Source organism: Gallinula chloropus (assembly GCF_964237585.1).
Source record: "Gallinula chloropus genome assembly, chromosome: 26".
Taxonomy (NCBI): Eukaryota; Metazoa; Chordata; class Aves; order Gruiformes; family Rallidae; genus Gallinula; species Gallinula chloropus.
The window spans coordinates 3,766,253-3,789,063 of record NC_140111.1 but is presented as its reverse complement, the minus strand read 5'-3'; the positions used below and the strand labels follow the sequence as shown (position 1 = coordinate 3,789,063).

Below are 22,811 nucleotides of genomic sequence, written 5' to 3'. Positions count from 1 at the left end.
CCTTGCTGGTTCCTGGCTGCTTTGTGTTTAGTTGGCTTGGAAATTCTGAGGGATGACAAGGCCGAAGCATTGAGGTGCCAATTTATTCCTCCCAAGGAGAATCTCCTAAGGACTCTCTCTCTCTCTCTGGTGTGCTCTGAATGGTTTCTCCCTGTCTTTACTTACCTCAACTCTCGAGCCTTTCATTAGAGATTCAGACTGGACCCCCTTGCTTTCTAAACTCCTTTTCAGAGAAGAGTCTAGGTGCAATCCTTCTCTCAAACCTGTCTGTCCCATGCCAGCAGATAGGTATATATAGTGTTAACGTTTTTGACCTGCCTTAGGGTCTAGGTTAACCCTCTCTTATCTAATCCCCTTTAACAACTTCAGCATTGAGACTGGCTTCTATAATCTGTGCAGTACTCAGGAATAACAGCAATTAACCAGGAGGTCCACACAAAGTGCAACTTTTCTTAAAAGTGAGTATGATTATGAAGCTTGCAAACAAAACCACACAACACTATGTATTTGGAGCAATGGATTACAATTAGTAGAATTTATTAAAATCAGAAACACTGTTAATCTTATGTGTGAAGAACAAAGTTAGAACTTGAGAGAGATTGAGAAAGAGAGAGAGAGAAAAAATACTGAGATAATCCCTACCAAGGAGTCCAACACAAATTGGCATAAAGTTGTGGTCCTTGGATGTCAGGCATGCAGCAGACATCCCAAATCTGTATCTGTTTTGCTACCCATATATGGGGTTGTAGAGCATTCTGGAAATGAGTCAGTGGGGAATGTGGGTCCCAGGTTGTCATTTGACACACACCTTCCCCCTGCAAGCTGATGGAGCAATGACCCTGTTCAGTGGCTTTACACAGGACTTTAGCAAGAAGTGCTCTGCCTCCACAGAGCCCCCCTGGCCTGTCACTGTTCCTTATCAGATAAGGACAGTTTATTGTTTATCAGGGAATTGATAAACTAAACTGTTTCCTGTTTATCAGAGAACTCCCCTTGCAGGGCCAGTGTCCAGATGGCTTAATGAGTGAGGAAGCCACCTGAGCACAATGCCCGGTTTTGTCAGGGCAGCTGCCTTTGAGACCAGGATTCTACAGGCCCCTACAAGCTTTTAGAGGATGGGGGCTCTAGTCCACAAAGAGTCACCCTGCCTCTCTTGGCTCTGTTATCCTGCAAGACAGATCATTTAAGATAAACTACTCATTCCAGTTCCCATGAATTGGTATTTGGAGGTATATAAGGAGGGGGAGTGATAGAGCGTCTTTCAAGTGCACCTGGCCTCCAGCCAGGGTCAGCCCACCACACTGTCTTTATTTTGAACTTCCTGGTTTTTTAATTCAGTCTGAACACAAGAAAACACTTGGAAGCTAAAGATTTCCAGGACAGCTCAGAGGAGGCGTTTGGTTTTGGAGTTTTGGTTTGGTTTTTTTCTATGCCACAGATATATTCGTTCAGTGCCAGGTTATTACAGATGCATTCTTTGACTCTGATTTTGCAGTACACAGTGGGACAAAACCAAACATGGCTGCCTTTAGGAACAAGCTATAACTCATATGCTTAATATATGGTTAGGATTAAATATGATACGCAGAATATGCAGAAATATGAACAAGTGAGAAATACTGAAGAAAAAAGAAGGATGAAACGCTAGTATTGTGAGCAATCCACAGCCCAGCTTTAGCTCACATTTGGTTCATACAGACAGACATCCTCTTCTTGTGCAGAGACACACCAGCTTTACCAGCGTTATTTGTAAGTCTCTGACCATTGGATGTTTTTTTATCTCCTTCTTGGCTCCTCTACTGTGACTCTTCCATTGTCAAAAGCACAAATTATAGTGGTTACTTTTCCCTTTTAATATGTTTATTTAGTACTTGTCTATCTAATTATTTTCTATCATGCTGCCTGCTAAGTGATCCTTCTATGAAAAGCCTCTCTCTTGCTCTTTCTCCTTCTTCCCTATTTCTTCCTCTTTATTAGTTTAAGGTTTTTTTGTTATTTCTAGAACTTCACAAACACCAGTGCCTCCATCTCAGCCAATTTTAAAGAGAGCCTCTTTAGCCCTTCAGAAACTCAGGCCACTTCATTCTCACAAATACTTTTGAAATGTGTGAAATGATTCACTTCCTACGAGTACTTTTTGAGTTCTTTTTGCTATAGAGGAACTTAGAGACGAACTGAGGTAGAGAAATCTACATTACAGTTTATCAGAGCACACTATGAAGACCAACACATCAAGTGGCCAAGATTAAAAGCACAGTGGGGTAAAGTCTACAAGTACTAGCAATTCATAAATTCATTGTCTCATACAGAAATAAAAAAAATGGCTTGCATTCAGAACTTGTTTGCATGAGGGGAAGTCACAAGCCGTTTTATCTCTTCCAAAATCTTCCCACGATTGTTGGATACATTCAACCCCGCTTTCTGGAGGAGGTCTTCAACGTCTCCTTTGGGGAAAGACTTGGAAAAGGTGGGAAACCTTTTTCTGTATTGTTCTATCTCACCTAGAAAAGAGTAGACAAAATATGTAAATAAATGCCAAATAAAAACCTACAAGATCATTCAAGAAATGCATGGACTTGAGAAAAACATTAACCCTTGAATATCTGCAAGTTTCCTACACAAGTTCTTCATGACATTAAGATTCTGCTGTAGCCAGTGAAGAGAAAGGAGTTAGAGTCTGGAAGTCCCTCTTTCATTACCTGCTTCATCAGTTGTCTGAGAGAGGGACGTTAAAGCTCTCTCTGGACCTGCCTGATCTTCACCAATAACTAGAAAGGGAAGCAGTGGTAAATATCTCAGACATGGAGCCTCTGGTTTCTGAATGTGATGCCAACTCCTCTTCAGAGAAGGACCACAATTTAATTGCACTGATTTACACAGCATACCAAGTGGAGTGTAAAATCCTTATCAATCAGGACATACATCACTTGTCTGAGAGGCTGAGTGCATTAATGCACATGCAAGCTTCTGGTGTTAACCGCTGAACCTGCCCTGTTGTTTTCTTCTACATGCATTAGTGGCAGCAGTGCTGAGTAAAGAACTCTGAAATATTTGGCACTGGAAGTTGAGAACACAAAGTGAAAATACACAGGGACAAAATGATTCAGAGCACATGTTACCAGAGCAATTCACGTTGTTGAAGAGTGGAATGTGCATGACTGTGGGGCATGAGTCACCTCCTCGGAAGACATAGCAATCAGAAGGATTATTCACATCAAATTCCTTTTCCTCTATCTTGGGAAAACGGATATGGTTTTTCTGGCAGTATGCAGCTGTTTTCTTGATAGTCTGAGACACAGAGAAATTGTATGCATTTTTTAGTTAGTTTGCAGGTTTCTGAACTCCTAGAGTAAAGCAGTCCTATTTCTAGTAATAAAATTATTTGCTAGAGCATATTGATGGTTCATTTCTTAGACTACAGTTAATTGTTACATAAAGTATATTTAGAAGTCTAGGTTTTCCTAGGTTTCCCTCTGAGGAACAGGCTAAGTCTAGCATATAAATGAAAATCAAGCACTCATTTCCAGCATCTCTTCTAGCAAGAACTTTTGTTTAAGAAATTACAGCTACACCTAGGAAAGGCATGAGGCTGAACCTGAAAGATATCAAAACTAAAGGGATTTGGCATCTATCAAGGATTCTGAAGACATCACCTGGTTCACAGACTTCTAGAACAAATTTTGATTTCCAAAGCAACTCCTCCTGGTGCTCTACCATTCTAACAAAATTCAAAACTCACACTGTGCTGCTTAGGTCCATCTGTCCATCAAAGGGAGACCCTAACTCATTTGACTCACAAGGCATGCATGAACTTTCATTCTGGGTGAAAGCATTGACTGGGGCTGCCGTTGTGTTGGGGGATTGCACAAAATGAGGTTTTTTTATAGTCTACCTGAGAAATACTACTCCCAGCTGTTCAGGCGTTGAGAAGAAACAACCTGTGAGTCTTTCTTGTTCCTCTCTGAATGGGTTTACACAGAAACAGGATTGCATATTCACCCTCATTTGTAATTAATTTGTTTAGTAAAGGAGAAAGGAGATGGACTATAAGAGGAAGAAAAAGCCTACACAAATGGAAATGGAGCAAAACAATTACAGATACTGATAGGAGGTCTCCTCAAAGGTAGAAGATCTATTTTGCTGTAAATACTGTCTTTCAAAAAGTATTCTGCCATCTGCTGTCAGATGGCCACACACTGCATCTGACGGCAAATGGCAGCATACTTACCTCTAATAAGGGTTCCTGCTCTTCTTCCCTGGAGAATTACATTTTCCAAACCCCTTTTATTTTATTCTTGTTGATGAGTTGGTAAAGCCACATCCTTCCCAGGGGGCCATGAACTCTATTTAAGTTCAGGCTTAAGTCCACAACATGAGCTGTGTCCTAGGTGCACTGGTCTCCCACTCAGCCACAGTCATACCTGTGCCTTTGCCTCCTAGATCTGGGCCCTGCCCCAAAGGCTGACTTCCTCGCTTGACCTTAGAACGGTGCCATCACTATGAACCTGCCCAGCCATCACTGGACTGGTTACCCTCAGCAGACCTGACCTGACACCTGTCCTGGCCCATATTGACTTCCCCAATCGACCTTGGACCTGCCTCATCACAGCAAACTTGCCTGATGATTCCAACCCTTGCTTGAACCTGACTTCTATCTCCAAGCCCTCCTTGTGTGTCTCACTCGGATCCTGTGAAACTAGGCACTGGCTGTCCAGGCCCTGCCCTGCCTGCTCTGTTACCACACCTGGTTTGCTTTGCCTTAGGAGCAGCTGGCCCTTGGCAGTTAGCTCAGGCCTTCCTGAGCCCTGTCCCAAGCACCATGGAGCCTGGCCCACGCTTGTGCAAGACCTTGCCACCATGATTCCTGCGTCCCTAAAGTGACCACACTGAAAATACACAGAGGAATGGGAATTTGAGATATCCCAGCACATTTTGAATTATTATGAGAGACTAAACTTCCCGCCACCTAATCCCTCCCCAGTATGGAAGAATTCTGTGTCAACAACACAATGAGATTCTCTGGGATGAATGTCCCCAACCCAATGACCCCAAAAGGAGGTTCTCCAAAGGCATAGCCACACATATACCTGAAAAGGATCTCCAGCGCTGAAATCAAAGGAAATTATAAGATCTGCTTGCCGCTGTGCTCGAAGGACCAGAGGATAGGCAGAATTTATTGCCAGGCCAGCATCAATCAAAGAGATTGTTTTATTTTCGACCAGGTAAGAGGGCTGAATGTTGGCTAATTCAATTAGAACAAAACAAAACCAAAAAAGAATGAGATTTCATAAAGGCATATATGAATATATATACATGTGACCAGCCCCAAAAGAGTCCATTGGTCTTCACTGATAATGCACCCCAAAACCATGTTAAAACCTGCCTCTCCTTTCCTCTCCTCCCCAACCTGAAGTCCAACTGTTTTCTCAGAAGAGGAATCTAAATCCCTCTGACCAACCTCCATGACTGTGGTCAGTTGCAGATTAGAGTTCCTGATGGGCTTTTTGAAAGTCATGGGATCCCACCACTAGAACAATGCACCCATAGTTTTCAGGTATCTGAGCAGACAGATAAATGAATGCATGTGCCAGCTCGAGATGATGACACCTCACCTGTATAAATGCAGGTTTCTACTTATGTGCTGTGTGACAAAGCTGCTGTTCCTGTGAGTAAACTTCCAGCTAAGGCAGACAATGGAATCTAGAGACTAATGTTACTCATGCTCATACATCAGGAGCACATCTCAATTTCATAAACATAGCTGTCCAATTTTAACTCCTTAGGAGGAAAATCTTGTGTTCTTCAGATTCTCCTCCAAAAGGGTACAGGAGTCCTATAGGTTTTATTTTTGAGCCTTCCAGCTGAATGCTGTCATCTCTTGTATTCAAGGGTAGTTTGTGTGACATTAGATGACTAGGTTACAGAACTGAGCTAATATATCTGCAATGATGTTGCAGATCTGGATTCCAGTAGTGTGTGATAATCCTGTGGGTAACTGCCCATAACGGGATGCTATTAGAAGACAGTGGATTGTGAAAAGGAAAAAAGCTGTCTGACTCAATGTTTTAAGAAGATAAATGGCAAAGACAGTTTCCTTGGTTTAACATCACACCAACAGCATAAAAAATCTGCTAAAGCCCAGGTATTCTGCCCCATAGATCTAGCTGGATGGCATAACCACTCCATATTTTCTGAATATGAAAAAATTATCACTTAATGGGATTTTCTTACGGCAGTTGTAAAGGAAATTATTAGTCGTTCCCCATCTCCAGGTCAAGACACATCGGATTGTTTTAAACACCATGCTACTGACATTCCACATTGAGCCTGCGAAGAGACAACAAATTGAGAATATAGTTGAACCTAGGGAACTTCACCTTTCCATTGGTGAGACAAAAATCTGTGGGAGATGCGTGGCATTAGAAGAAAACTATGCAGATAGCGTACAAACTGCCTTAGGGTCAAGGGTTGAGTGCTTCAGAGGAAGAAGAACAATGCTTTCTTCTAGTTCAGATAATTAACATGAAACAATGGAATCTCAGTACAACTGAAACAGATTAGAATAAGCTACTCAGGACACAAACTATACAGGATTTGGGCCCTGCACTACCTGACATGCTGACCAAGCATGAGGCTCGCAGGCTCTGGAATGGTCTGGTTACATCAGTGTTGCACAACAGTGAAGCATGGTCTTTTCTGGGCCTCTTATAGCATTTGTGTAGTTCAGAGGGATTACAATTTCTCTCCATCTTCTTTCCAACTGAAAGTGCCCTGAATAAAGCGAGGGCCGTGCTACACCCTGGGAGAATGGCCTGTATGAGGTAGGGGTTATCAGCTGAAAGTCATGAGGCCATCGAGAGACCGCGTGAGAGACTGTATGAAGACCAGCCCAGTGAAAGAGTTTGGAGGACTGTATTGTGTGCACAGAGACAATCCAGGCGTGATCTGTGAACACATTCCTTGGAACAGGCATTGGAGAGAAAATAGGCCTGTCTCCAATGTCCAGCTTTAATTGCAGAGTACCAGTCAGTTCACTCAAGAAGGAAGTGTACAAAAGCGGCCCGTACACTCTGGCTGATGGAACTAGCAGAGCCCTGGATCTAAACAGGTGATGTACCAACGAAATATTGCAAATGAAATTGAGGAATCTCAGTGTAAAATCTTTGCAACTTATTTGTATCTTTCTTAGACCTCTTCGTGCTCTCATTGAAATAAATCCAAATAACACTTATTTCACCCACAAGTGAGTCTCTTAGCTATTGCAGATGTCAGCTAAAAGAGTTCAGTTGATTGAAAACAAGCTTCAGTTTAGACAAAAGGTCAGAAATGATGATTAGCTGAAAATAAAATCACAGAAAGAATAGAGTAGCTTGTTAAAGGAAACCCAGTTTTTGCCTTAGGATGCCCTGGCTCATGACTTTTTATTTCAAAATTTCTCTAGTGCTGAAAGTTCCAAGCAGCACATGAAATGGAGTCACCCTAGCTGTCCAGTGGCAATCCATTTAGTAATCCACTATCTGCAGCTGCCAAGATCCTGTACTCCATCAGTTTGGCATGTCTGAGAAGTCTTGCTGACAACATAGGTTCAGCCAGGTGCAAAGATAGATGGGAAACAGTAATTGTTCAGGATTAGGTCTCTTAGATAATTAAGTAGGCAGGTTCTAAGTGCCTTTGTGATACCTGAAAGCTTTGTGGATATTGGAAACTGTTCCCTGGATGAGAATACCACTGGCAGGCCCATATCCTTCAATATGGCTTTCACCAGGTCTTCCTTACAGTGGCTGCACCCAAGATTTACACTGGAATTCCCACTCCCGAAACTGCAAAGCAGGAATTCTCCAGAGCACATGCAATACAAAGAGTAACCAAAGATAATGCAACTTGCCTATGAGCTTCGATGGCAACAGTCCTAGAACACGGTCTTCTACAAGGAAGCCTGAAGAAGATCAAGTGAAGAAAAAGCACAAAACCCAGTCATGTTAAAGAAACAGATAGACAGCAACCTACAGGGCAACTTTTTACTACAAATGCAAGGGGGCATTTCTACCTGTCTGGCAGGGGCATCACCATTATGGTAAGCACTAAGGTACAATACTTGCTTTTAAGTTCCTTTTCTATCTCCTTGCCCAGGTCAGCACAGCTCTTCATTCTTTCCTCCTTTGTCTTCATTGCCCAGGTATCATGCATTTCAAGGCACAGTTGGTAGGCTGCACTTCTTCCTTTTTGTTGTGAAAAAGAGAGGAAAGAAGAAAAGGAAAATATGAGAATGCACAACAACAAAGGAATCACTCTTTGTCAAAACAGGTTACGGAGAATTTACATGCTTAGAGATCTCAGCATCGTTCACTTGCCTGACAATAAATTCAGCAGCTTATTGAAGACTTCCTTAGGATCACTCCCATTTAGAGCACACAGCTGAAGGTCTAGTAGCAGAAGAGCGGACTGATAAGCCATGATGGTGTCTGAAACATAGTCTAAGAAAGATAAGACAAAATTTACATCCGAGTGGAATTTATCTTACCAAAGAACTGATGAGACAGTAACTGACATGTGAATTAGTGAAGATCTAGCCCCTGAATTCCATGGAATCTGTAGAAACACAGACATCATTCCTCTCATCCTAAAGAGGTTGTTTAAGCTGGAGAGGAACCACATGCCAAAGTGGTTCCAGACTCTGTTGACAATAAAACTCCAAACACTGGGCACTCACACCTGGACAGTTGCAAAACCATGCCAGGATTCAGATGGCCTTTGCATTCATCTTGGAAGAAAAGTTCCTTGAAACAAAGTAGATGAGAAGGAACACAAATATAGTTTAGAGTAAATGGGAATTTTCTAATATGCCTCATGTGCTTCATTCCCATTTTGAATTTAAAAAGCAGCAACATAAAAGTGCAGTAGCACCACCTTCCCAGAAGCCCATTAGTAAAGTGTGTTGGACACTTGTGTATCCCTCCAAGATGTCACAGTATTTATTTCAGCTACATGTTCCAGGTCTCACAAATCATTATGTATACGAGAGTTCATAGAATCATAGAATCACAGAATATATGAGATGGAAGACACCCATAAGGCTCATCAAGTCCAACTCCTGGCTCCACACAGGACCAGCCAAATCAGAGCATGTGACTGAGTGCATCATCTAGATGCTTCCTGAACTCAGTCAAGCTCAGTTAAGGAGGTCTGGATTTCCTTGTACTTGGCTGACATTCCTATTAGTCTCCTAAGGAAAACACTGGGCAAGCAGAAAAGAATGTTCAATTTAAAAATTAAAAAACTGGGGGGGGGGGGGAAGTGCAATAACTCACTAGGTCCAACTGAAGATGCATCTCTCAGTAGGTAAACAGGTTCTTCAGCGTGTGGAAAGATTCTGGGAAGATGGTCTTGGAAGAAAGAAAGGGATAATTAAAGTAATACCCCTTCCAACAAAGTAGTCATTGTCTGCCAATGAGAGATACCAGAAATGCTAGCCATACACCTAAACATAGATGTGCAGTGCTATTTTAGATTCCTTGGAGGATCTCACCTGCATTGTGGCTGGCACTCACAAAGAGTACTATTTTCTTTCTAGTTCTGTTCATCGCTCGTAGCTCTGTGTTTGCTTTCTCAGACCCCTGATGGCATCTCAGTCACCTCTATTATTTGCTCATGCTGCCATGGTATCTCCTCATAGAAAGCTTTCCTGTTGTCTAAGCATGCTTTCAATCACTCTGTGCTAACTACTCCTCATCAGCTTCTTATCATTACTCCCTTTGGAAAGATCTTCTAGGAGACTTGTTCAGTCTCCTTCCCAGGGGCAAGACCAGTATGGGTGCAATCCTGTGCAACGTGCTCTTGGTAATCCTGCTCTGGCCGGGGGGGGGGGGGGGGTGGGGGGGGGGGGGTGGGGTTGGACTAGATGACCTCCAGAGGTCCCTTCCAACCTCTATGAATATGTGAATTTGTGATGGAAGTCTTGCTGGCAGACCTGGGGCTTCCTGGATATTCCTTTCTGCTCTTTCTGAAGATGGGAAAGGTGTCATTCTTCCAGTCATCAGAAACCTGCCTCTCTAGCCATGACCTTTCAAAGATGATTGACAGTGGCCTTGCAATGACATCAGCCAGCTCCACCAGCAATTGTGGGTGTATCCCACCAGGTCCCATGCGTTGCAGATGTCCAATTTGTTTGCGTGTTCCTTAACCTGATGCAATTTGTTTTCATGTTGCTAAGCATTGAGGGACTGCCTTGCTCCAGGGGTTCCCATGGGTCTCCAGGACCAGGGGTTTCCAAAGGCCAGTCTGAACATTACAGCATGAGGCAAAGGTGGTGCTCAGTACCTCAGCCTTTTCCATGGGGCTTTGGACAACCTGGTGTGGAACGTGTCTTTGCCTGTGGCAGAAAGGTTGGAACTAGGTGGGATTTGAGGTCCCTTCCAAACCATTCTATGATTCCAATTTTGGCTCTTCATGCTGCAGAGTCTTGGTTAAGATCTGGACAAACTCTGTCTTGCCATCTCTGATGATGGTAAGTGGAGTGCCAGTGGAGCTTGTGTTAGTCATAGCTGTATTTCTGTTTGGAGCTAGAGCACTGCAGGCATTGCTCAAGGGGAATGTGATGTGCTCAGTTTCAGCAGGTGCAACAACTGATTTGAGCATACTAGCAAACAGAATTATATAGTACCTTGTATAAACTTCAGATTTTCTTCCATGCTTCCAATAGCACTCCCCCATAAGCCTGAAACAAAACAAAACACAACAAACACACACCAAAAAAAAAAAAGAAGAAAATGTGCTTAAACAGCTTGTTTTATAATTTTTTCATTAAGAATTGAATCCAAGTTTAGCTTGGACCAGAATCTCATGGAAATCATCAGGTACTCTCTCACTGCAGAACTTGTGGCCTACAACTTCCTTGGACCAGCCTCACACATGAACCTGGTGGCATTAACTGCCCATCATGGGTGCATTGTCTTTTTTGGTTTTCCTCTTGAGGGAATTAAACACTACAAACCAGAGTGCTTTGCTTCTTTTCTCTTTTTCTATTTCTTTCCCCCCTATAGCATGATGTGTCTCAAGGGGTCTTTTGAAGAGCCTGGGGCATGAAGATATTAAATGTAAGACTTGCTTAAGGATTCCACATACATTTAGTCATGTCACAGACAAGCATGCCATTTTGGTAGGGAACAAAAGAACTTTGAACATGGACTGAAACAGAATGAAACAAATAAGCAAAATAGGAGCTACCAGGCCTGAGAGATGCCTCTGGTTTGGGAAGCATCTCTCCCTGAGAAAGCAACATGCTGGGATTATAGAACATTTAGACACCTAGGTTGGAATTATTTTGTTAACTTCAGTAATCCAAAGTGTATGTCTCTAACTTCCCACAGGCACCACAGAAAATTGGTCAGTGTAGACAGTGGAGTGTAAAGAAGCATTCAGATGTTCCAGTTTGAGCATTTAAACATGTATTATTTTTCTACAAAGCAGCATTAGGAAGACTCACCTTGCATGTAACAAATGGTTTTCTTCTTCCCCTTTTTCTTCAGCATACCCCCCTCAAATTGACTTCCGAAGTGGTTGGTGCTCACAAAAGCACCGAAGGCAGAATATCCAGCCTCATGTGGAGTGAACTCAAACCAAGTCCCTGAGAAAAATCAAACAGCTTTGCCACTCAGTACTCAGAAGCACAGCTGAACTCACTGTCCCAAAGTAACCTTTAGGTTGTTTTCCTCTCTAAAATCACCTGATGTTAGCTGACAAAGATGAATTTGCATATGGGGAACAAAGTAAGTTGCAAGTGTGCTACCCTGTACTCTTTGATATCCTTCCTATCCTGGCCTCCAGAAAGGTCTTGGTTTCCCACTGATTATGTGTCATATTGTGACTCTCTGTGCTGATCTCTCAGAAGCATTAGGCATCTCAAGGGCCTCTCAATGCTTATGCACAGGTGACAGAGCCTGCCTGCCCTACCATTCTTTAAAGTCAATGAAGAGAAGAGACTGGGCATGATTCAAGTACCCACACATATGTAACTGGGAACCTATGGTACTATGGATCTGTGGTGAACCGAGTTATCTGCACAGCACCAAGAGTGATGACACAGAACTGAAGTAACATTCATACTCCTTTAGAAAGCCAGGAGAGGTAGGCAAAGTATAGTAGTATTCCATCTCAAATGGAACCACAGGCCTCTTTGTGGACAGCTGAATTGAGTCCATTTGCTCCAGAGAGACATCAACTATTCTAACAGGTATGGAAAATAAAATCTGATAGCAACAGTGAAACTTTTTGTTGATTGTGACTATTATCCTGCACACAGCTGCCTAAACCATAAAGCCACCTACTCTTCATTTCATAATCCCTTCCTTGATCCCATTTCCTTTTCAGTCCCCCATTCTCACTCAGATCTCCCAGAGTTACCACAACTCCCCACCAGCTTGTGCTTTGTGAATCAAGTCCTATCACCTGAAATCAAAGCCTACTGTTGATAAGCAGAAGGAGGTGATCTTTCCTCTCTGCAAACAGGGGTAGAAGAGAGAGTTTAAAATTGCAGGGAGGGAAAAGTTAGTTTAATTGGACAGGGTAAAAACAGTTGTTTAAAAGTAACCCTCCCCACATGGAGGCCTTCTCCCTAACTACTTAAAACAGGATATAGTTGATATCTTTGGTTTTAAAAGCACTGGAATATTTTGGAGCTCCACATAGGGCTGGCACATATGACAGACCATTTGCAAGAGGTCTGCACCCTGCTGAACACTGAGATGGAGGCCAAGGAGATCTGTGATGGCACTGAATGCCTATACATGGGCCTTTACATTTTGAAGAACTGTTTTATTGATGTTGTTTTATTTGATTTGTTTCTCCCTGTTCTAGGGTTGCCTCACCTTACCCTTCCCAAAAGCCACTTTTGCAGATTGTTATTCAGCCTCTGGCAGGAGGGGATGTTTTTCTCCATTATCTATAAACATAGACATAGGCTGACAAACTGAAATTGGACATCAGCACAGTTGATGCCTGCCATTAAGTTTAAGGAGCCCTGCACATGTGATTTAAGATACAGTCAGACTAGGACCCCATATTTTACCTGGAAACAATCCATTGTCTTTGTTCAGTGTATCCTTGTCCACTGCTGCATAAATCGGGTAAGGGTTTGTTCCAGTCTCTGAGGCCTCCTTGTGCTCAGCCAGCTCTTTCTCATCAAACTGGAAGAGAAGTATGGACTTTTGAAGGAACATAAAATGACCCTCCCCACTACTGTAGGACTGAGGCCACCCCATTTGAGGAGAATGGATTAACTAAGGCATTGCACGAACCACCTACACATTTCCGTATCTAAAGATAAGATGTCACGCTCTAAAATATTGCTTCAATTTACAGAGCTCCTCAGAAGAAAAACCCACAGATGTCAAATTTTGTTGCAATTACTCTGAGATCTTCAAACCATTCCCAAGGTGTTTGAAGTTAACTTCTTACCTGCTTCAGTACTTGGTATACAAGAAAGGAGGCCCAGAAGTCGGTGAGTGAATAAAGTTCATCTTCTGATGACTCTTCTAAGGATTTTTCTGCTTTTTTAATACTCCAGGATAAATTATTGAGTTCTTCACACAGGTTGTCTTTCAAAGACAACAAATTTTCTGACCATTTCCCATCTCTATACAGAAGGGACATGCACCTTTAAAGGAGAAAAGAAAAGTCTCTCTAGCACAGGGAAAAGTCAATTGGGTTTTTTTTGGTTGTTGTTGTTGTTGTTGGAATCTGCATGCAGATACAGGAGTGTCTTTAAACCGTATGGGAAGAGAAAGAATTCCCAGGTTTCTAATTAGGAAAGGCACTTTTCATCACTGAGAGGTATCACTGCTCAGCTGCACACTGATAATATCATTTAATTAGTTGGATCAACCTGAAGCTGAGTTTCAGCTGGCTATGTGCCATATCTTAAGGTTAAATTGTGCAAGAATATAGATTTTGAACAGATTGTTTGTGGGAAAGATGTGGAATCTGCCTAGACACAGATAACCCATAAAAGGACTTGAAACAAACCTTAACACATAGAAGCACATCATGATTTTCCACTGGAGACTCATGACATTTCTTTGTATGTTACTCAGACTAACAAAGCTGGACACCCTCAGAGTGACATCATCTCCTACTAAACTTAGGGCTCTCAGCTCATGCTGGCTGCCTGCAGAGATGTAAGGGGTCACTCTGTTCCAAGATCCACTCCACAGCCTAATTCAGGTATGAATTAGAGATGTACAGCATTACCTTTTTCATCTAGAGCAGCACGTGTCTTAGGTCTGTGCAAGGAAGGAGATGTTCTGCATTACTACAGACACTATATGCAGTACCCCATCATAGACAGTGACACTTGAGATGCCCTAAAATGTCCACGACTTCCACCCTTATGTGACAGACAGGAACCAAAGATCTGAGGAAGAAATGTGTCCATTTGAAACAACACCAAAACCCACCAGGATTTCCTCCCAGGACATCTGAACTGACACTGCAAGAGACATAAACCTATCCCCTTTGGTACAATGGAAGACCAGTTGTTCTCTTAGTACCCAGCTCCCTGAGCTAGAAGACAGGGATGGAGATCACAATGCAGACTCCATAATCCAAAGGGAAATAGTGAGGGACCTGCTTCAGTGTGCAAGTCTATGGGGCTAGATGAGGTCCACCCATGGGTACAGCAGTCTTGGCTGACTGGGGAGGACCCAGGTGACTGGAGATTAGCAGATGATCCACCTGAGGGTACTGAGGGAGATGGTGAAAGTGCTTGCCAAGCTACTTTCCCTTATTTACCAGCACTCCTGGTTGACCAGGTTGGTTCCACTTGACTGGAAGCTGGCACATGTGACACTCATCTACATGAAGGGCCAGAAGGAGGACCTGGGGAACTACAGGGCTGTCAGCCTGACTTCAGTGCTGGGGAGGGTGATGGAACAAATTATCTTGAGTACCATCATGTAACACATGCAGGACAACCAGGCAATCAGGCACAGTCAGCGTGGGTTCATGAAAGGCAGGCAGTCCTGCTTGACTAACCTGGTCTCCTTCTATGACAAGATGACCCTCTTAGTGGATGAGGGAAAAGCTGTGAATGTTGTTTATCTGGATTTTGGCAAAGCTTTTGACACTCATTCCCACAGCATTCTCCTAGAGAATGTCTCTGTGCAACACATAAGCTGGACTCCTCTCACAGTCACTTCAGTGTAAGGAGCAATCCTGGCAGGTCTCTAACGTGCTGCATGTGGGCCTTAAGACCCTCATGTGCAATGCACTCATGTCACTGCACATGAGGTAAGCCTAAAAAAGTAAACGAACTATAAACATTCAGACCATAAGCATGTATCTAATATGCCTTTTAGCTGCCACAAGGATAAGTGAAATCCCCACAGATTTGGTAGATTTCAAGCAGTGTATGCAGAAGACCTGGTGCTCTTCCAAACTTGCAGGGTGTGGCCAAGTAAGTACCTTAGCTGTCATTAAGCATTTGCATTTAGGCACCTGACTCATTCACACAAACTTGAGAGCTGTAGCTGGGTGCCATGGGCCTGTCTTAAACACACCACAGCCTCCATTTAAACAAATCCCTCTGCTTGTGAGTAGTATATTGCCTAGAAGTAGTCAGTGCTTTCCTGGCTGCTTATCCCTTTTCTCCTCCTCATGGCCTGTGAATAGGGGGAATTGTCTTCTCCAGAAGGTGACAGCAAATGGCCAAGTGACATCTTTATTTGAATTATCATTGAGAGGGGATTCCTTCTCTGGGGAGGAAAAGTCAGTTTTGATGAACTGTAGTTAAGGTTATGAACATTCCCTGTGCCTCCCACCATTGCACAGGCAAGTATCTCACCTACCACTCATTTCATCTGTTGAGAGCCCAACAGAAGTGTGCTGAACAGTGATGAAAGTGTCAAAGTGCTGTTGAATCTATGGAGCAGGAAAAACAGTCATGACCAGGCCAGACAACAGGCACTTACCAAGTGGATCCTGACACCCCACACAGATATGTGACAGCGTCCAATAAATTCTGTTTCTTCAGCTCCACCAAGGTTCCTAGCATGGCTAACATGGCACGCAGGCCTCCACCTGATCCCAGAACAACAATATTAGGGACTTTGTTCTGGGGAGTAGAAGACAGAAAACATGTTACTTTTAGAGCAAAGGCTTAACCGATGGGATAAAGGTTATTGCACTTCTCACCTGACCTGCTTTCTTGCTTTAGGACATGTCCCATAGTTTGTCTCTTTCCCCCTGTTTCACTTTCTCCTTTACAACAGTCACAGAATGGATTTGCCTTTTTATTGCACTATCACATGTCTTCTGGTACTGAAATGTGTTGTGATTGTGTTCTTGTGCTGTAGCTTCAAAATATAAGTAGCCTTAAAATGTAAATAAACCTGGAGCAGTACTTGTTATTTCTCTAGATGTCATCATCTCCATTCTCTTTTTGTCACCAAGAACTTATTTTTTTCTCCCAAAAGAGGAAGGTAAACCCTTTACAACCAACCACAGAAATTTCTCAAGAGACATGTTGCACTGGATCTGGCTGGTAGAGGGTTAAGTTTCTTCACAGCAGCCCAAGTGTTGCTGTGGTTTGGATTTGTGGCTAAAAAGGTATTGATAACACACCAATGCTTTGACTGTTGCTGAGCTGTCTTCCACAACAGAGCTTCTTTCAAGAGCTGCTTTCCAAGGGCTCTTGCTCTTCCTGTTCGCCATTCCACCCTGAGCCAGTAGGCTAGAGTCGGGGAGTAGGCTGAAAGAAGGAGCCATCGGGATGGGACAGCTGACCCAAGCTGACTGAAGTGACAGTCCATACCACAGAACATCATGCTCAGCAGTAAGAGTTTAAGGAAAGGAAGAAGTGGGGATGTTTGCACTTAGGGCATTTGTCTTCCCAACTAACAGTTATGTGTGCTGAGTCCCTGCTTTGCAGGCAGTGGCTGATATCTCCCTGGTGATGGGAAGCAGTGGATAATTCCCCTTGCCTGTGCACACACCTTTGCAGCTCTTCCTTTACTAATTCAACTGGCTTCATTTTGATTCAGTCTTCTCACCCTCCTTGTATTTTCTCCCTGTCTCATGGCAGAGGCAAGTGAGTGAGCAGCTCTGCAGGTGTTGGCTTCTGGCTGGTGTCAGCCCAACATTCATGCTGCAAGGGTATAATGAGCATGGAGTCAAAGGAAATGTGTGCAGAGTGATAGTGCACGTCTGTGATCTCAGCATATGGAAAAGCATAATGGTTTTACATGATACTTCACCTCTGAGGATAAAAGGGTTCAAATGTGAAGGTCAATGTGTGCACAAGAATGCAGAGAGATGAGAGATGTGTGTGTGTACACACTCTTATTGGGATACAACAGGTGGTTAACTGTGTTCTGAATGGTGTGTGTATAAATTAATATGCATGTATACATAGAAATTTATAAATATATGCATGAATAAAAACAGATGTAAGGGCAAGCCAGTTAATAATTAACGAGCTGATAGATGCAGCAATTACAGCTGGGAATGCCACTGAAAATTCGGTGTCCTGTTCCTTTTGTTTCACCTTGGCAATTCTCAGCTGGAACCATTTTCCCAGAAGTGGACAGAAAGCCTGCACTGGAAAACGTGTGAAGACACACATCACTTCCTAGGGACTTCAGATGGCACTCTGTGTGCTATGCACATCACTGAACTGTTACCCTGCTTTCACCAATAGGACTGTCGGTACTCACCTCTCCACAAGGAACCTGAAGGCTTTGCAGACATGACAGTACTTTTTTTCTTCTCTTCTGAGTTGCTTCTATCTCACCTTCTGAGAGAGCATGAGACAGACGGACTTTCTTGTCATCCTGAAATACAAAGAAAGACACATTCAGGGTAAGAATATTTCTTTCTGCAAGAAAGTCAATAAATGGGACCCATACAGCTTTCTGCAGACTGACCAACGTTCACTCTGAGTCAATATCCCACAGCATTGTAAGACAGATCCACTTAAACTACAGAATGAAAAAGGCAGTGTTTATGAACCTCATTAAGAAAGTGAAGAGGAAGGAACACAAAAATTTCAGTTCCTCCAGATAAAAGGTGCTTGATCTCCTGACTGAAGAAAATTGTCTGTTTTCTCAGAGGAAACATTGTTATTCTAGTTAGCTTTTTTTCCCAATAGTAACCCTAAATCTGAAGAATTTTTCCTTCTCAAAGTGGTTTATCAAATCCTGTGAAATTTGCTAGTTGATTTCCTTGAGCCAGGGGTGTAAACTTCAGTTAAAACCAAATGTCTACCTTGAACTCATGTTCACAGTAGCCTGAAGAAATGCAACTTTCCTCTGTTTGTACTATACAAACAACAATGCTTCTGTGGCAGCATTCAATTCAATTCATTATCTTTCTGAAACTTCAGCCTGAGATCCACAGTCTGCTGAACATCTTCAAACATCAGCGGAGAGCAAGAAGCGCTTCTGGAGTTTCACTCCAAAAGCCTATTACAGACACCTCAGACGTGCAACTCCACTGTGAATTGCATCCATGACTTGCTCATATGTAGAAATCTCTAATGTAGATATTTAAAGTCAGATGAGATGAATGCTACCCTTGTCTGGGTTCACATCCTGCAGGATCCTATTTAGCTATCTAGAGAGGAAGGCTCAAAAATTGAAGTTAGTCCTTAAAAATACTTTGCAGTATAATCTTAGCATGAAGTCCACAGAACATCCATTTTATAAAACAATGTGGAAAAAGAAGTAGACAGAAGAGGAATTAGGAAACAGAAGGGAGACTCAGGGTAGAAAGAGCATACCTTGGTAGCCGTTGTGGTGTCTGTCTTTGCTTTCTGGAGACCTGATGAAAAGGGAACGCACAGCAATGTCTTAGTTGAGAGTAACTTTCTAGTTGGACATTAATTTATTTCCCCTTCTACCCTCTTCCAAGGCTAAACAAACCTAAACCAACAAAGCAAGTGTTTAAAAGGAGGGCTGAATAATTATCATCTAGAATTAAAGTACTTATTACCTAAATTAAGATTCACAGCCTGATGGCTGTGACCACTCCACATTGTCAATATTGCCAAATATACCATAATTTCCATGGAATGGTAGCATATGTATATGAAATAATTGTGCTAGTCCCTGAGCTAAATCCTGATTTGACAATGCAGGGCTGTGACTGAATCTTTGAGGCAATTGGGTAAAAGTGTACTGAATTTCTTTCTTGACCCTCAGGTTTTAAGGGGACCATGAAAATCCTTTACATTCACAGCAGCCATCCAAGAATGCATATTAAAAACCAAGAGACATGATAGATGAAAAAGCAGCATCTAGGGGTCTACTATTTTTATTCATTACGCCATGAAATGCAGGGTGCTGTTAGGTTTATGAACATGCCACATGATGGAATTGTATGGGCAATGAGTTTTCTGAATAATACCCCATCATTCTAAATCCTGGGTAAGAGTAGTTACACCTAGTATGTATTTAGAGCTAATACAATATTGTCATACGTGGATCAAGGCACTTCAGGGTAATTTAGGTGCAGATTGTAATAGGCAGTAGACCCCCTCAGTTGGAATTTTGTCTTTAGAGACTGTGGAGTTTTGAATCCAAGTGCTTAGCTCACAATGAATGTGTAATGCAGTACTAAAGCTCTGGAACTTTTATATGTCCACACCTAATATATTTAAAGTCCCTATTGTCACTGTCAGTCTGGGTGTGTTTCCATTTGGCAGGGTCAGTTTTATTAAAGCTACTGGGAGCTTTTTTAATTTTTTTTTCCCAATGAACCTTGTTATATAAATTCTTTCTTGAGTTGTCTGGATCAATTGAGGTGTTTCCTGTAGCTTCAAGGACAGGTAGTAAAGCTCCCACGTCCATGAGAAAAGGGAAAGAATATTTATCTTTTACCACTAAAGGTATATGAAGACTTCTATTAATTCCAAAACTTTCAGCCAGTGAAGACAGGTCATCAAAACTCCCTGAACTCCCTGAAGTTCAGAGTTCCTCCATTACTTTTCTCAAAGGTAGGGATAGGGTAGCAGACACAACAATTTCCTTTAGCACCTTCCCAACATTCAGGCTGCAGGTTTAGTCCTTCTCACCATTATCACAAATTTTCTGTGAGTGGTCCAATGAAAGGTCCCTTTTTTGCTTTATGTTTGGAAATTTCATTCCACTTCTGAAATTGTGCTCATAGCATCTCCCAGTCAAGACATTTTTCAGTGATCCATTTCCTGTCCCACCTCACTTCTTTCCATCCCTTACTCTCTTGCATTTCAACTGTACTTCATGACCTGTGTATTGACAAAATCCCTCTTCTGACATCAGTTGATATCATGGTTACAAGCTGTGAGGGTTACTTGACCCATGTGTGTGTAAATATTGAGAGAGTGGGTTCATAGGATTCTGTATTCCATAATACATAAGGATAAAGAAGCTTTGTTTCCATAATTACATCATCACAAATTACTTCTAGCAAGTATATGTTCTAAGTTACTACAATATTACCACTAGTACAGCAAGTATTAACTTCTGAACTTTTAGCTATATGCACGTGTTTGTATATACTCATTATATATATATATAGACACACATATACTGTTTCAGGTATGTCACTCACCAGACAAATCCATGGCAGAAAAGTTTCACTTCAAAGATGATCCCGATCACAGAGTCTGGAGTCAGCCCAGGCAGACAAGGGTCTGGTCTGTGTAGGAGATCTCATATAGAGAAGCTCACACTGGGCAGATAGTGATTTACTTTTATAGCCTTGGTGTAAATACATAATTGGGCATAAGATACAGGGTATGGATAAACAATTGGGACACCGGTTCTTGGAACAGTTGTTGCTGACTTCTGCTTTCCTAGAAGATCACTTTGTTATTGTGGTTTCTTTGGTCTGTGCTTATCTTGGGCTCTTAGCTGTGCATACCAAGCATGTCCTGGCCTCACAGTGAAGCAGATATCCTTCTCTGCCAGTATTTTTCCATTATCACTGGGTTTTCTTCATATCTATTTGGGATTTGTGCTGAAAATAGTGTTGACAACACACTGGTGTTTTAGTTACTGCTGAGCAGTGCTTCTACAGAGTCAGGGCCTTTTCTGGTCCTCACACTGCCCTGACAGTGAGCAGGCTGGGGGGCCACAAGAAGCTGTGGGTGGAGAAGGCAAGGACAACTGACCCCAACTGACCACAGGGATGTTCTGTACCATATGACATCTTGCTCAGCAACAAAGCCTGGTGTAACGAAGGAGGAGCAAGAGGGGCATGTTCAGAGTTATGGCATTAGTCTTCCTGAACAAGTCATGGGTGATGAAGCCCTGCTATCCTGGAAATACCTCAACACCTGTCTTCTGGTGAGAATTGATAGATGAAGTCCTTACATTACTTTACTTGAACAGGAAGCTTTTGCTTTCCCTATTAAACTGTCTTTCCCTCAACCCATGAGTTTTCTACCTTTGACTCTTCCAATTCTCTTCTGCAGTTTGCTGAAGAAAAACTGAGTGACTCTGATGCCTAGCTGCTTGTTCAGGTTAGTTGCTATTTGTATCTTGGTTTTCCACTTGGAGAGAGCTTAATTGCTGCCAGTAAAGGAAATATATACATATCTATATCTCTTATCTTCATTATATAGGTAGGATGGATTTGAATTATTTTGGATATGTGTCTATCTGAGGCTCCAAAAGAAACCACGGGTTTTATTTTGGTTGTGGTGTGGTTGGGGGTTTTTTGTTTGGTTTTTTGGTTTGGGTTTTTTTTTTTTTTTGTGGTCTGTATCAGGGTTTGGGTTTGGGTGGGGTTTTTGGGGGGTAGGGGCACAGGGTAAGTTTTTTTTCTGTATATTTTTGAGGGGTTGGGGTGTTTTTGCATTTGGGGCTTGGGTAGTTTTGGTTGGGGTTTTTTTTCCAAATAAAATGGCTAATTTAAGAAGGTGATAGGGAGCAGAGATCCCACCTGTATCCCGTTGAGGACCCCACACTAGAGCAGGTGGAGATGTATGAAGAACAGTGTGACCCAGTAGAAAGGTCTCCTTGGAACAAGCTCCTGACAGAATCTGCAGCTTGTGGAGAGAGGGGCCCATGCTGGACCAGGTTTGTTGGAGGACTTGTTACTCTGTGGGGGACTCATACTGGAGTGTTCTGGGCCTGAGGGCCTGCACCCCCTAGAAGTGACCCACACTGGGGATGTTGGTGAAGAGCTGAAGCCCTGTGCGAAAGGGCTTATGATGGAAATGTTCATGGAGGATTGTCTCCTATGGGTGGGACCCCACGCTGGAGTGGGGAAAGAGTGTGAGGATTCTCCCTCATCTAATAAGGAAATCAACTCATCATGAACTGACTGGAACCCCCATTCCCTGTCTCCCGCTGCAGGAGAGGAGGGGAGAGAAATCATGAATGAATTTGACCTTGGGGAGAAGGGAAGGGGAAGGGGAGGGGGGTTGAGATTTGTTTTTATTTCTTATTATCCTACTCTGGTTTTGGAGGGGAGGGGGGGTGGATGTCTGGGGTTGGGGATGTGTGTGGTGTGTGGGTGCGTGTGACATTAATTGCTGAATGATCTCTCCCTGTCCTTATCTTGACCTAGAAGGGGCTCAGTGATCAGAATTATACAGGTCCAGCATTTCTGACATTTCCATGCCGTGGTTAACATGAAGGAGAATTCTTTTTTCAACCAGAACTGGAAACACATACTTAGGGATTCTGCAGAGCTCTGTTCTTGGGCTGAGACTGCTAAAGACCTTGCTGACCTAGGAGATAGTCTTGAATCTTTACAGATGTCCTCAGATTGACTGTAGAAAGCATGCAAGTGAGTTGAAGGGCAAGACCACATCTAAAACTGGCCTTTCTCAG

General features: G+C 42.7%; 1 protein-coding gene across 1 annotated transcript in view; it reads right to left on the bottom strand.

Annotated features, from left to right (window-relative positions):
* Positions 1-525: 525 nt before the first annotated feature.
* PLA2G4C (phospholipase A2 group IVC) overlaps positions 526-22,811 on the bottom strand; it is a gene marked incomplete at its 5' end in the record, with an annotated part of 28,406 nt that continues 6,120 nt past the window's right edge. The window contains 15 exons of the mRNA XM_084275389.1: positions 526-2,501; positions 3,120-3,288; positions 5,088-5,242; positions 6,232-6,327; positions 7,886-7,936; positions 8,091-8,215; positions 8,348-8,474; positions 9,309-9,383; positions 10,661-10,714; positions 11,483-11,623; positions 13,064-13,181; positions 13,453-13,651; positions 15,963-16,105; positions 17,706-17,822; positions 18,770-18,810. Of these exons, the coding sequence (XP_084131515.1) occupies positions 2,332-2,501; positions 3,120-3,288; positions 5,088-5,242; positions 6,232-6,327; positions 7,886-7,936; positions 8,091-8,215; positions 8,348-8,474; positions 9,309-9,383; positions 10,661-10,714; positions 11,483-11,623; positions 13,064-13,181; positions 13,453-13,651; positions 15,963-16,105; positions 17,706-17,822; positions 18,770-18,810 (1,781 nt within the window). The 3' untranslated portion in view covers positions 526-2,331. The remainder of the gene's footprint in view (positions 2,502-3,119; positions 3,289-5,087; positions 5,243-6,231; positions 6,328-7,885; positions 7,937-8,090; positions 8,216-8,347; positions 8,475-9,308; positions 9,384-10,660; positions 10,715-11,482; positions 11,624-13,063; positions 13,182-13,452; positions 13,652-15,962; positions 16,106-17,705; positions 17,823-18,769; positions 18,811-22,811) is intronic.